This window comes from Pristis pectinata, chromosome 1 (genome assembly GCF_009764475.1).
Source record: "Pristis pectinata isolate sPriPec2 chromosome 1, sPriPec2.1.pri, whole genome shotgun sequence".
In the NCBI taxonomy this organism is placed as follows: domain Eukaryota; kingdom Metazoa; phylum Chordata; class Chondrichthyes; order Rhinopristiformes; family Pristidae; genus Pristis; species Pristis pectinata.
The window spans coordinates 29156818-29171105 of record NC_067405.1 but is presented as its reverse complement, the minus strand read 5'-3'; the positions used below and the strand labels follow the sequence as shown (position 1 = coordinate 29171105).

Here is a 14288-nt window from a genome sequence, read left to right as displayed (position 1 = left end):
ACAAACTTCAGGGCAGAGTACAGGGTAAATGGCAAGGTACTTGGCAGTGTAGAGGAGCAGAGGGATCTGGGGGTTCATATTCACAGTTCACTGAAAGTTGCCTCACAGGTGGATAGAGCAGTTAAGAAGGCCTATGGGATGTTAGCTTTCATAAATTGTGGGATTGAGTTTAAGAGCCGCGAAGTGATGATGCAGCTTTACAAAACTCTAGTTGGACCACACCTAGAGTACTGTGTTCAGTTTTGATCGCCGCATTATAGGAAGGATGTGGAGGTGCTGGAGAGGGTGCAGAGGAGATTTACCGGGATGCTACCTGGATTAGAGCATATGGAATATGGGGAGAGGCTTAAGGTGCTGGGGCTTTATTCACTGGAAAGGAGGAGGATAAGAGGAGACATGATAGAGGTATATAAAATATTGAGAGGAATAGATAGACAGCTAGTGCCTCCTTCTCAGGGCACCAACGTGCAAGACGAGAGGGCGTGGCTTTAAGGTTATGGGTGGGAGGTTCAGGGGAGATATCGGGGGAGGTTTTTCACCCAGAGAGTGGTTGGTGCATAGAATGCACTACCTGGGGTGGTGGTGGAGGCAGATACATTGGACAGGTTCAAGAGTTTGTTGGATCGGCATATGGAGGAATGTGAGATAGAGGGATATGCGGGAGGAAAGGGTTAGATAGTGTGAGGGTGGTTTGATGGACAGCACAACATGGTGGGCCGAAGGGCCTGTTTTGTGCTGTATGGTTCTATGGTTTAATCAAGTTCCCACTTTATCCCATAACCAACATTACTTAAAAATCATCTAATCACGTTTACTCTGCTGTTCATGGGCTTCTGCTATGTATAAATTGACTGTTAAATTTCCCATGTTACAAGAATAACTCCACTTCAAGTCTTTGGCATTAAACCCTTTGGATGTCCTGACATTATGGAACTTCTCTCTCTTTTGCAGAGGGGTGATACCACTTTGGGCATCTTGCATAAGTAGTTAATGTCTGCCTCAAAATATGGACTAGAACCAAAAATAGAAGCCTTCTGCACCCCAATATGAGGCCAAGGATGTGATTGGGATCCTAAAAATCAAAAGATTTGCAAGCAAAACTGTAATGATATCTAATTCTTTGTTCGGCTCATGATTGCTACATATATAGTTGTGTATCTTGAATGTTATAAGCAGCTTTAAACAGCTCAGGGCTACAATCTGGTTACATCCCACAAGATGAAAGATGGGGGAATAAAAGCTAGCGCTCCCTATATGACAAGAGAAAATAAGTTGAAGCAGATAAAAAAAAAAGATTCATTATACATATCAAGTAAGAATAATATCGAGAGCTTAGGGAAAGTGAGAAAGGAATAAAAAAAAAATGAGAATCATACCAAAACTAACATAAATATAAAACACAAAAGTCATCTATAGGCTTATAGAAATAGGGAGGAGAATGAGGGGGGCTGATTGTGGACCAAATTTGTGAACTATGGTTCAAGACAAAGTATAGGGCTAAAATACTTCCAGAGTGCATTGTTTGTATCTGTATGTGCCAAGAGGATGCTGCCAATTTCTCAACAAAAGGGGAGGCAGTTGAGGTAATGGAGGTGAGAAAGCTGGTGAGAAGGAGGAACTAGAAACTAGAAATTCAAGTTACACTTCATCAGTCATCTGGTTAGGACTAAGTTGCTGAGAGAAGTTGCTGGTGGTGGTCCTCCTAGCACCTTATTAAAGGAATACTGAAAGTCCAAATATACCACATCCCTGGTTCCCTTTTTATGTATTCTGCTAGTTACAACCTCAAAAAGCTTTATCTAGTATGATTTCCCTTTCAGAAACCAATGTTGACGCTGCCTAATTTTATTATTTTCTATGTGCCATGTTATCACTTTAATAATTGATTCTAGTATTTCCCCACTATTGATATCAGGCTATACAATTTAATAATTCCTCCTCTCCCTCCTTTTGTAAATAGCCTTATATTTGCTACCATTCAATCTGCGCAACCATTCCAGGATCTATGAAAATTTGGAAGCCGCCAACAAGTGCACCACTGTGTCCTTCGCCACCTCTTTGAAAACCTTGGGTTGCAGGTCATCAGGTCCAGTGCACTTAGCAGCTTTGTCTCATTAATTTCTTCAAACTTTTTTGAACTAATGTTGATTTCTTTCAGCTTATTATTCATACCAGACCCATTTCCATGAGGATTTTTGTGTCTCCTTTGAAGGCAGGCATAAAATACTTGCTTAATTTTGCTGCCATTTCCTTATTTCCCAAAATAATTTTGACTGCCTCAGTCCATATGGAATCCACATTAACCTCTGCTAAATTTACCACTCTACAGAAGCAATTACAGTTTCTTTGAATGTTTCTCTCTAGATTACTCTGGTATTCTCCTTTCCCTTATAATTGATTCTCTGCTGAATTCTGAAACTCACCCATTTCTCAAGCTTCCTGCTCTTTATATAAACATTATAAGACATCATCTTTGATCTAATACTATCATTAACTCCTCATTAGCCACAGTTAGACCACTTTTCCTGTTTGGTTTTTATGCTTGAGGTGGGATATATATTTGTTGTAAATGATGTACTAATTCTATTAAAACTAGCCATTGCTTGTCCGCTATCATATCTTTCAATGTAGTTTCTCAATTTACTATTGCCAATTTATGTCTCGTGGTTTGCTTTGTTTTGATTTAAGAACTTGTTTTTAGATCAAACTAAATCAATTTTAGTCTTTATATGAAATTCATATCCTTCCTTAAAGGATATGACCTAGCTGTAAAATTATTAAATAAGCCTTCCTCATTGCACAATATTAGATCTTAAAAAGCCTGTTCACCAGTTGGTTCATCAATATATAGATCTAGAAAGCCAACTAGTTCCCATTCCATGAATTCATCCTCCTTCCTATCACTCCTGTTTTGGTTTGTCTTGTCGATATCAAGATTAAAGTCTCTCATGACAGTTGCATTATCCTTAGTGCTTACACATCTAGTTTTGTGATTTAAGTCATGCCCTATATTACCAATACAGTTTGATGACAAATAGACAAATCCTAGCATTGCTTCTTGCTCTTTCTTAGCTTCACCCAAAGCAATTAAACTTATGGATTTTTCAGGTAAAGATCCTCTCTCTCTACTACCTTTAGCCTATCTATTATTACCAGGACTACCTGTCTTCGTATTCCATTTTGCCTCTCTCTTCCAACAGTATCCTGGAATATTTAGTTCACAACATAAGTCAATTTGTAACCACTTCCCTCTGTGCATTCAATAAATATTTGAAGGTTAAAAAAATTGCAGAGATATGCAGAAAGAATGAGGGAATAGACAAGATTAGATTGCTCCACAGCAAGCAGTAAGCCAAATTGCACCCTGCTAGGTTAAAACAATGCTATCATTCTGCATTTGACATTAGCCATCGGTATAGTCTCACTGGGTGAGAATGTTCCCTCTGTTTCTTTTCTTCAGACAATCCCTCAGAGTCAAGGATATCCAGCTTCCACCCCAGTTCCAAGGCTATTTAAATGCTATTATGTTTCATTATTCCAAAGCCTATACACAAATTAATCACCTCACTTAATATTAAACTGCCACCGAAGGATCATGCCAATCATGCAGTCGTAGAACATGAACTGAGTTGACATATCAGCTGTGAAAACGTACTAGCACATTGCTTTCTCCCTGCCAAATGTGAAAGTATTTAATAGCAGTATCTAAATAGCAACCTTTGTAATAACTAGCAATTCAATTTCATGAAATTAACAGTTGGCATGTTGCCTGTGAACAGATAGTTTAGCATACCATCCACTAAATGGTACATCTGACAATGCAGCACTTCCTGAACTCTGCAATAATCTCTGTTGCAGAGATGAGAGCGCTACCATCAAAAAAAGTGCTGCTACTGCACCATAGCTGCCACTTAGCAGAGTCCATATAAAAAAAATTGAACAACACATTGTACCACATGCAAATCCAATGGCTTTCGGTATCAGAAGGCATTTCCATGATTCAAGTTATCATGTTGAAGAGTTTTGCACTCTTCTATTTAAAACAAACAATATTCAAGAAAAGCAATTTGAACTAGCTCGTAGCCAGTTTCTTATCCTTTAGGTGAAGCTTACTTTATTCCATACGCAAGAATGATCATTCCAATGAGAATCCCTATTGTGCCATCCAAATACCAGACCCCAGCATAATGATTGAAGACTTCTGCACTGATCAGTATAGAAAATCCCATGATTCCTCCAACTAAGGAGTTAAAGCCTGCAGGACATAAAATACAAACAGAACACTTGAGTTAGACAATAGCCAAATCATATGCGGCTGCAAAATGAAATGTGATGCATTACAGAGATGCATTTCTAATCAACTGATTTCACAATAAGTGAAAAAAATTGAAGCTGCTTGAAATCTGAAATAAGAACAGAAAATGCTGGAAACACTCAGCGGGTCAAGCAGCATCTGTACAAAGAAAATCAGTCTATAGTTCAGGTCAATAGCCCCAAGTCCTTCTGATGAAGAGTCACCGACCTGAAACATTGACTGTTTCTTTATCCACTGATGCTGCCTAATCTACTAATCTTCTAGCCAGCATTAAGCTGAGAATCCACTGTAAGGTAACCCACTCAACTCTAATAAGTTTTTAAAGTAAAGTATACTTCTTATAACACAGAGGAAAAATAGAGCCTAAAAAGTAACTTTAAATTGAAAGACCAGATTTTTCATGGAATATCAGCATTGACCCATGTTGCTACCAACATACTGTAAGCATCTACAGGATCTCCACATAAACATAAAAGCTCTGAAGTTGCAGTTATGGTTTGTGATTGTTTTTCCACTGAAATCCAGTTGGATTGCACTCATGATAGAGAATTTGCATGAATGCCTTGTGCCAGGTTGGAGGGTCCCTCCCCAATTATTTCATTAGAAGGAAACAGCTCAAGTAAAGCAGCAATCTATTTTTACTTAATTTAATTTGGTATGTTCTATTTGCTGCGAAGATTTGGGTTCACATGCACGGCCCTGACCTCTCAGTTACCTCCCTCTTTAAGTTGCCTTCCATGCCAACATTTCTGTCCCTGGCTTCTAAAGTGCATTAAGGAACTTCTGACTAAACTTTACAATCACCAGATTTAGCATCAAATTCAAAAAATTTCAGATAATTAGCACTTACAAAATATTTTTACAGTTGCAAGTGTTTTACGACATACAAGTAATATTGTATTGATATAGTTCTATAAATGTATTGCAGCAAAAATTTAGCAAATTCACATACCTCTCCAATGAAGACAACACAAAAATTGGTGGAATTTTGGTTAGTGAGGAAGGTCGTCAAAGGATACAGCACGATATAGTTGGAAATATGGGCAGAGAAATGGCAGATGGAGTTTAATCTGGATGCGAGATGTTACACTTTAGAAGGTCAAATGTAAGGTATACAGTATATGGCAGAACCATGAGGAGCATCCATGTACAGAGGGATCTTGGGGTGCAAGTCCGTATTTCCCTAAAAGTAGCCACACAGGTAGATACAGTGGTAAAGAAGGCATACGGCATATTCACTTTCATCAGTTGGAGCATTGAGTATAAATGTTGGCAAGTCATCTTGCAGCTTTATAAGACTTTGGTAAGATCACATATGGAGTATTGTGTGCAGTTCTGATCATCATATTACAGGAATAGTATGGAGGCTTTGGACTGGGTGCAGAAGTAGTTCACCTGGATGTTGCCAATATTAGATAATAGTAGCTATAAAGAGAAGTTGGACAAACTTGGATTGTCTTCTCTGCAGTGTAGGAAGCTGTGGGGCAATCTAATAGAAGTATATAAAATTATGAGAGGCATAGATAGGGTAAATAGTCAGAGTGTGTTTCCCAGGTTAGGAATGTCAAATACTAGAAGGCATAGCTTTAAGGTGAGGGCGGAAAGTTTTAAAGGAGATTGCAAGGCAAGTTTTTTTTTACAGAAAGTGGTAGGTGCCTGGAATGCATTACCAAGGAAGGTGATGGAAACAGATATGATAGCAACATTTAAGGTAAGATCAAATGAACAGGCAGGGGATGGAGAGATATAGATCATGCGCAGGCAGATGGGATTAGTTTAAATTGGCATCATGGTTAGCACAGGCAGCGTGGGCCGAAGAGCCTGTTCCTGTGCTGTACTGTTCTATGTTCTAATAATGGGGGTAGGTCTTCCTTTGCCCTGTATCTCACTGTCTGTATCAGTGTAGTCACTGGTGCAGTCCTCCACTAGGAGCCCAACTCCCAGCATTTCAGTGTGGATGTCAGAGGGCAGACAGCCTGCTGAACTCACAGAAGCACTGATGGCCCCAAACCACCTCACCAACACACAGGCTGTTAAAGCTGTCAGTGTGATTAGGACTACTGAATGTTTGTGAACCCACACAAACTTTCAGTAACACTGAGCACCCCCCAAGACCAAAATGAAGATAAAATATATTTTTAATGTTTATATTAAACCAGGTAGACTTCCCAGCCTGAAGACTGGGAGGCTCGGGAAGGATTACACTGCCCTATTGGTCTCCAGGAGGAATCCGGGGTGCAACAGAAGGGCAGCCACAATTTGCAGGATTAAGTGGATGATGCCATTACTGACTTAGGCCAATGTCAGCACTGGAAAACGGGATTTCTGCAAGGATACCTGGGTGAGTCCTGGAATTAGCAATAGCACTGGGGAGGAGGATCTGCCCAATTTGATTTTGCATTTCAGCCAAATCAAATGTTGCAGTTCAGCCAAATCAAATGGTTGATGCAAATCAAATGGTTGATGCAAATCAACTAAACTCAGCAACAAGTATGATAGTGAAATCTTTATATCAGCTAATAAACCCTGCTAATATAAAACAGGAACAGAGATTCCATAAAGAGTAAACTTGAATTTCTAATGGAGATAAAATAGCAAACTTTTACAAACAAGAGTTTTTCCAGAAACGGTAAGAGTTGTATTATACTTAAAGTTTTCCCCACATTGAATGTGCATAAATTATTCAAATCAAGCCTTTCCCCATCTTGTATCCTACTACGTTTCACCTACTGCTTTCTCTTCACTTCTTACTTCCAACATAAGAAATAGCAGGAGTAAGCCATCCAGTCTTTCAAACCTGCTCCACCATTCATCAAGTTCACAACTGATCTTCTAACTCAGTGCCATTTTTCTGCACCATCCCCATATCCCCCAATTCCCTTCATGTCCAGAAGTCCATTTAATTCTGTTCCGAATGAACACAGCTACTGAATATCTACAGCTGTCCGGCGTAGAGAATTCCAAAGGTTCGTCATCCTCCAAGTGAGGATATTTCTCTTAAAGTCAGTCCTAAACCCTTTTTCCCCTGAAATGGTACCCTTATTCCTACACCCTTAAGCCAGAGGAAAAGCTCCCCTGTATCTAGTTTGCCAAGTCCTTTAACAAGCTAATAATTTTCAATAAGATCTCTTTTCATTATTTTAAACTCTAGAGAACACGGTGCCAGTCCACTCAGTCTCTACTTGTATGGCAAACCCACCAGCCCAGGAACTATTCCAGTGGATATTCACTGCACTTCCTCTAAGGCAAGTATATCCTTTCTTAACTAAGGAAAACAAATATGTACGCAATCCGGATGTGGTCTCACTTAGGCCTTATATTATTGCAATAAGTCTTTCTTACTCCTATATTCAAATCCTCTCATAATAAAGGCTAGCCAACATTCAATGGACTGAATACATTTCTTGTATGTCATGAGTAATATGAAGTATGAACATAGCATTTGTCCTTTTAATCATTTGCTGCACGTGCATGTTGGCCTTCAGTGACTTGTGCACAACCACATCTAGGTTCCTTTGAATATCAACACTACTCGATCTCTTATCATTTAACAAATACTCTGCTTTTCTGTTGCCCTCCAATCCACAGGAAAAATTCCAGAACCTATGGAACTTTGGAAGATGATAACCAAAGCATCCACTATCTCCTAAGCTATATCTTTCAAAACTCTGGGATGTAAATCATCTGATCCATGGGACTTATCAACTTTCAAGACTATCAACTTCTCTTGTACTATTTTTTGACTAATACTTAGTTCCCTCGGTTCCTCATTCTCACTCGACCCTTGATCTATGCCTATCTTTATCAATTCCTCGGTCCTCCTATGCTGTGTTCTACAGTACTCCCAATCCTCAGGCCCACTGATATTTCCAGCAACTTTATAAAGTTCTTCCTTTGTTTTAGTACTATCTTTAATTTTTCTTGTCTGCCACAGAAGAATCACTTTTCCTTTTGGGTTTCTGTGGTTTTAAGGAATTATTTTTTGCTCCTAATTTCTTTAAATGGTATCCACCATCAAAGTTGAGTTTATTGTCATATGCACAAGTACATGAATGCACAGGTGCAATGAAAAACTTACTTGCAGCAGCATCACAGGCACATAGCATCATATAAGCAGCATTCACAAGAAAAACATAAATTATACACAACTTTTACAAGAAGGAACACAATTAGAACAAAAAAATGTCCATTTTAGTGCAAGGTGATCAAAAGTGGTCATAGTGTTACTAAACTGTAGTGATTAGGGTTTTGCCAGTTGGTTCAACAACAGAATGGTTGAAGGGAAATAGCTGTTCTTGAACCTGGTGGTGTGGGACTTCTGGCTTCTGTACCTCCTGCCCGATGGTAGTTGTGAAAAGATGGCATGGCCTGGATGGTGGGGATCTTTGATGATGGATCTTTGTTGCTTTCTTCAGGCTGCGCTTCCCGTAGATACTACAGGAATCATCCCTTTCAATGTTTCTCCCAAACAACCACAGCCAACTCTGCAGGCATGATGTTTCCCCTGGTTGGAGTTAGTAGAACAAGGGTTCACAGTCTCAATGTAAAGGAGTTAGCCATTCAGGACAGGGATGAAAAGAAATTTCTACACCCAGAGAGTAATGAATCTTTGCAATGAATCCAAGGAGGCTGTGAAGGCTCACACAAGTGTATATTCAGGACAGAAACTAATAGATTTTTGGTTATTAAGGAAATCAAAAAATGTGGGGTTAGTGCAGGAAAGTGACATTGAGCTGTAAAAGATGGACCATGATCTTGTTGAATGGCAAAGCAATTTGGAAAGGCTGAGAGGCCTACTCCTACTTCTATTATTTACATCTTGTGCTCTGTGAAGTCCCTTAGGACACTTTCATCCTTTAATGGTTCCACATAAATGCAACTTGTTGTACATGGATTAAAATTAAGATGCTGGAAAAAATTCTAATTAAACAGGGCAAATGATTTAAATGAAAATTATTTAATTCTTTCGATCCAGTATTCAGGGAAAGGGTAGGAAAATGGGAATGGATTACAAGAGTTTCCATTGGAAGAAATATAAAAAGTCAAAATGTCTTTCATAAGATTTTCTTTTGATTTTGTGATTCCATATATATTCAGTCACATCATACAATCTTTCTCTCATATTTCCAATGTCCCCTCGGTATTCAATGAACAATTTTTAAAAATAATTTAATTTAACCACATAACAGAAGACTACATCAACAAAGTGCCAATACTCACCATCAGTTATCAGGGCTTTGCTTGTGAGGACTCTACCAAGCATAAATTTAACCATTGCCAAAATACTGCAGAGGATTCCACTTATAATGGATACACTAAAAAGGAAATCATCCTTAAAACAAAAGAATATGTGTTTAGTGCAACAAAGTCTGGTTAGGTATCTTGTTTATATCCAAATATACTATGGAAATTCAAAAGTACGTAAGCAAAGAAACTGTCAGTTATATTACAAACCAGATCCATAAACCCATGAACACTACTCGTTATTCCTTATTTTTGTACTATTTATTTATTTTTGTAATTTATAGTAATTTTATGTCTTTGCACTGTACTCCACCACAAAACAAGAAATTTTGTGTCATATAAGTGATAATCAATCTGGTTCTGACCCTGAACCAGTATTTAAAACTGTAAAAATAATTTATAACATCAACAATAGCAGTTATGTAGCAAAGACACCACAAGTAGCTTCGCAGTAAAATTACCAAGTAATTGATGCAAGTCAATCATCCCAGCCCCAGGACTTAAGGGCCAACTATCTACAGCTGTTTCATCACATGACCTTCCTTCAATCACTAGGTTAGAGGTAGGAATATGTGCTACTGATTTCACAGTGTTCAATTCGGTTCCCATCTCCTTTGCAAATTGAGAAATCAGGAAGACTTAGACAACATTCAGACATGGACTGATAAATGACATGTAACATTTGTGCCAGGAAATGACAGTCTACAACAAGAGTCCAACCACCTACCCTTGGTATTCAGTGGCACCACCATCACAGAGTTCCCATCCCCAAGTCAACATTCTCTGGATCATCATTGACCTGAAACTCAGCCAGAACACTTCCAAGAATCCGGAGCTTGGATATCCTGCAGCGAGTGACTCATCTCCCAACATCACAAAGCTTTCCTACCATCGACATGGCTCAGGTCAGCAACATGATGGAGTGTTCTCCATTTGCTAGATGAGCTCCAACAACATCTAGGGTAGAACAGCCTACTTGACAGGCCCCCTCTAATATCCTAAATATTTATTCTCTCCACAACTAGTGCACAGTAGCTGCAGTGTGTACCATCTACAAAATGCACTGCAGTTATTCACCGCTAGTCTGACAGCACCTCCTAAACCCATCGTATCTACCATCAAGAAGGACGAGGGAGGCAAGTGGGTACAACGGCAGAAAATTTGTGTTCATCTGCTAATGCTCATGCTCAGCAGTGAGTGGACCTCATATTGCCAGATGATTAATGACAGAAAATGCCCCAACTTTAAACATCAAAGTTTCATCAAGCAAACCTGACGGCATGGGTTCATGTGTAAATGGACAACTCATCTCCAATTATTCTTCAGAAACACCTCAATACCAGTGTTATGCTTTAAACAGGAGTGTATTAAACAAAGCATGCCTATGAAGGTACCACTAAGTATCTTTGTCATGCCAATTAATAGTTGTAGAGAACTGCCATCACAATCTGTGTTGCAAGGGCCGGGGGCAGAGCCACACTGGCTGCCACCCAGAGCACCAGAGGGCTACACCATGGCAACAGAGGACTCAAACCTTCACACTACTTTTGCTGATTTCATTATTGTCATTCATAGTTCTTAGAGATCTTTCCTGCTTCTATTGGAAGGTTTCTAAAAAGAATTATCTTAATTGCTGTATTTTAAAGGATGTCATATTCATGCAAGTTAAAAATACAAGGCTTTGACTGATAAGAAATTAAGATGTCAAAGTGGTAGATTTAATGAAGAAAAATTCCCTAATTCTGATGAAAGATCATCAACCCAAAACATCAGTGCTGCTTCTTTTTCCATCAATGCTGTCTGACCCGTTGAGTATATCCAGCATAATCTATTTTCATTTGAGATTTCCAGCAACTGCAGTATTTTCCTTTTAATGTTAGATTTATGTTGGTTTACTCAGAATGTAAAGAAATACTTTTTTTTTGTCAGTCTGAGAAACTGACAAACATTATCAATCATTCATGGAATTTTCCTCTGTAAATAGTGAGAAATGGAATACAGAGGGATACAGAAGAAAGAAGAATTCAACTTCACCAGAATCATAACATACATGGTAGCATATTAGCTTAAATACATCCTTCCCTGCTTTTCTTTCCATTAAGATTAAATGGAAGGAAAATTCAGTGGAATGTATAACAGTAAACCAATCAGCTACTGGCAGTCTTGTGACCCAACTAAAATTGAATTTCACCCAGATACAGATAGAATGATGAGCTTTTTCAATAAGTGCTACCCTGACAGCCTGAGAAGTAATCCCTAGTAGACCCAAATTTCTAAGAGTTACTGCTCAATCTGGAGTCTTTTTAGTCTGGAAATAGTTATTGGATGTTTCCTTCACTATAGTTTCTCTGCTGGTGTATTTCCTACATTTGCCTCAGTCGGTACCCAGGCCTGAAAATAAACATGCAATTGTTTCACCTTCCTTAACATTAAGGTCATAGGCTGTCTTAGACATGGAAAATCAGCACTCAAAATTTAAGAAATATTCAGTATGTACTGTTCATAGCTTGAACCACTTAAATTCTATTTAATCTTTTTTTTAAATTGTGGATGAATGAATTCTCACATATTTTGTTTTATTGAGTTTCAGAATTTAGGCCAGCATTTACCACCTTCCTTCCCAAAGAAAAAACACTGCAGCAGGTCGAGAAGCTGCCTCTTCTTGTACCTGTGAAGTGTTCAGGAAGACAGCTCTTGAACTGCTGCAGTCTTCGTGCTGAAGATACTCCTATAGTGTTGTTGGATAGGGAGATCCAGGATTTAGACCCAGCAATGATGAAAGGCCAGTGATATATTTCCAGGTCAGGATGATGTGCAAATTGAAGAGGAATCTGTACGTAGTGCTGTTCCCATGTACCTGCTCCCCTTGTCTTTCTTGCTGAGTTTGGGAGATGCTGTCAGAATAGATGGGTGAGTAAATCTATTGCATTCCATAGATAATACAAACCTGGGAAAACAAAAAGAGACTGCAGATGCTAGAATCTAGAATAAAATCTGAACACTGGAAGAAGTGAGTGGTTCACTCTTCATCTGTGGAGGCAAAAAGGTATAAATCAATGTTTTAGGTCAAGTCTGAGTCAGAAGTACTGAGAGGGAAGAGTAAAGATTGTCAGTATACAGCAGTATGAGGAGTGGGGGTTGGTGGAGGGGGGGGGGGGTGAGGGAGGTGGAGCCTGGTAGGTGATAGGTAGAACCAGATAAGTAGGGGATGCAACATCTCATGTTCTGCTTGGGTACCTTACAACCCAACGAAGTGAACATTAAATTTTCCAATGTCAGGTAATCCACACCCCTGGTGCTCTTCTCCCTTCTCCTACACACACTCATCTGTCCACCTGGCTTCTTCTCCCTTTGTTCACCGCTCCCATCCGCTCCTCCCACCTGGTTCCATCTGCCCATCACTTCCTCCCCATTTGGTTCCACCTATCACCTTCTATCTTACCACCCCCCCCCCCCCCCCACATAGAGTCCTAGAGCAATACAGCACGGATACAGGCCCTTCGGCTCACCCAGTCAAGGCATGGTGCCCACGCAACTAGTCCCAATTTCCTGCATTTGGCCCATATCCCTCCAAGCCCCAGCCCTCCATGTACCTACCAAGTGCTTCTCAAATGATACTATTGTACCTGCCTCAACCACTTCCTCTGGCAGCTCCTCCCATATACTCACCACCCTCTGTGTGGAAAAGTTGCCCCTCATGTCCCTTTTAAATCTTTCCCCTCTCACCCTAAACCTATGTCCACTGGGGAAAAGACTGTAACCATCTACCTTATCTATGCCTCTCATAATTTTAAACATTTTTATAAGCTATATTATTCCTCCACCAGCAGCCCCCCCCCACTCCTCTTACTGCTATATACTGGCCATCTCAGTACTTCTGACCCAGACTTGACCTGAAACATCAGTTTACATCTTTTGCCTTCACAGATGCAGAATGACCCAATCATTTCTTCCAGTGTTCTGATCTTGTTCTAGCTTCCAGCATTGCAGTCTCTTTTATTCCATAGGTGTGTATCATCTATGGCTACATTACATGTACTGCTATATACTGGCACTCTTGCCTGTGCCCTCTCCGTCTTGACGCAGGGTTTCACTCTGAAACATCGACTTACACCTTTTGCCTCAGTGATAAACACCAAAGCCACCATATCAGTGGTGAAATAAATGGATGCTTGGGGTGGTTGTGGAGTGCCAGTCAAGTGGTCTACTTCATCCTGGATGGCACTGAGCTTCTTGAGAGTTGCCAGTGCTGCACTTACCCAAGCAAAGTCAAGAGTTTTCCATCACACTCCTGACTTGTTGTTTGGCGATGATGGAAACGCCTTGAGATGTCAGGAGATGAATCACTCACCATAACCTCTGACCTACTCTCATGGCCATGGTACTTACGTGGTTGATCTAGTTAAGTTTCTGGTCAATGGTGATATTCATGGTCGGGGTCTCAGCGGTGGTAATGTGATTGAATGTCAAGGGTGGGTAATTAGATGCTTCTTTTTGGAATATGGTCATTGCCAGGAACTTCTGTGGTGTGAATGACACATTGGATAGCACTTGCAACAGGCCCACAATATGCTGCTTGCTATTTTGAATGATCTTTGTATTTAAGTAAGCATGCTTCTCATTGCGTGAGACTAGCTACAGGAGCCAAGCATAACATTGGTGGCCACCTCAGACAGAAAACATTTGGATCCAACTGTTACAGCAACAGCTGGCCACTGTTGCAGCTTCC

The 14288-nt window shown here is 39.8% G+C and overlaps 1 protein-coding gene across 4 annotated transcripts in view; it reads right to left on the bottom strand.

Moving 5' to 3' along the window:
* The window catches only part of tmem163a (transmembrane protein 163a), a 116682-nt gene that overhangs the window by 6860 nt on the left and 95534 nt on the right, over positions 1-14288 (bottom strand). For all 4 annotated transcript variants that reach the window (XM_052034022.1, XM_052033933.1, XM_052033756.1 and 1 more), the window contains 2 exons: positions 9536-9647; positions 4114-4255 (listed from right to left, as the gene is read on the bottom strand). In XM_052034022.1, coding sequence (XP_051889982.1) covers positions 4114-4255; positions 9536-9647 — 254 coding nt within the window. The remainder of the gene's footprint in view (positions 1-4113; positions 4256-9535; positions 9648-14288) is intronic.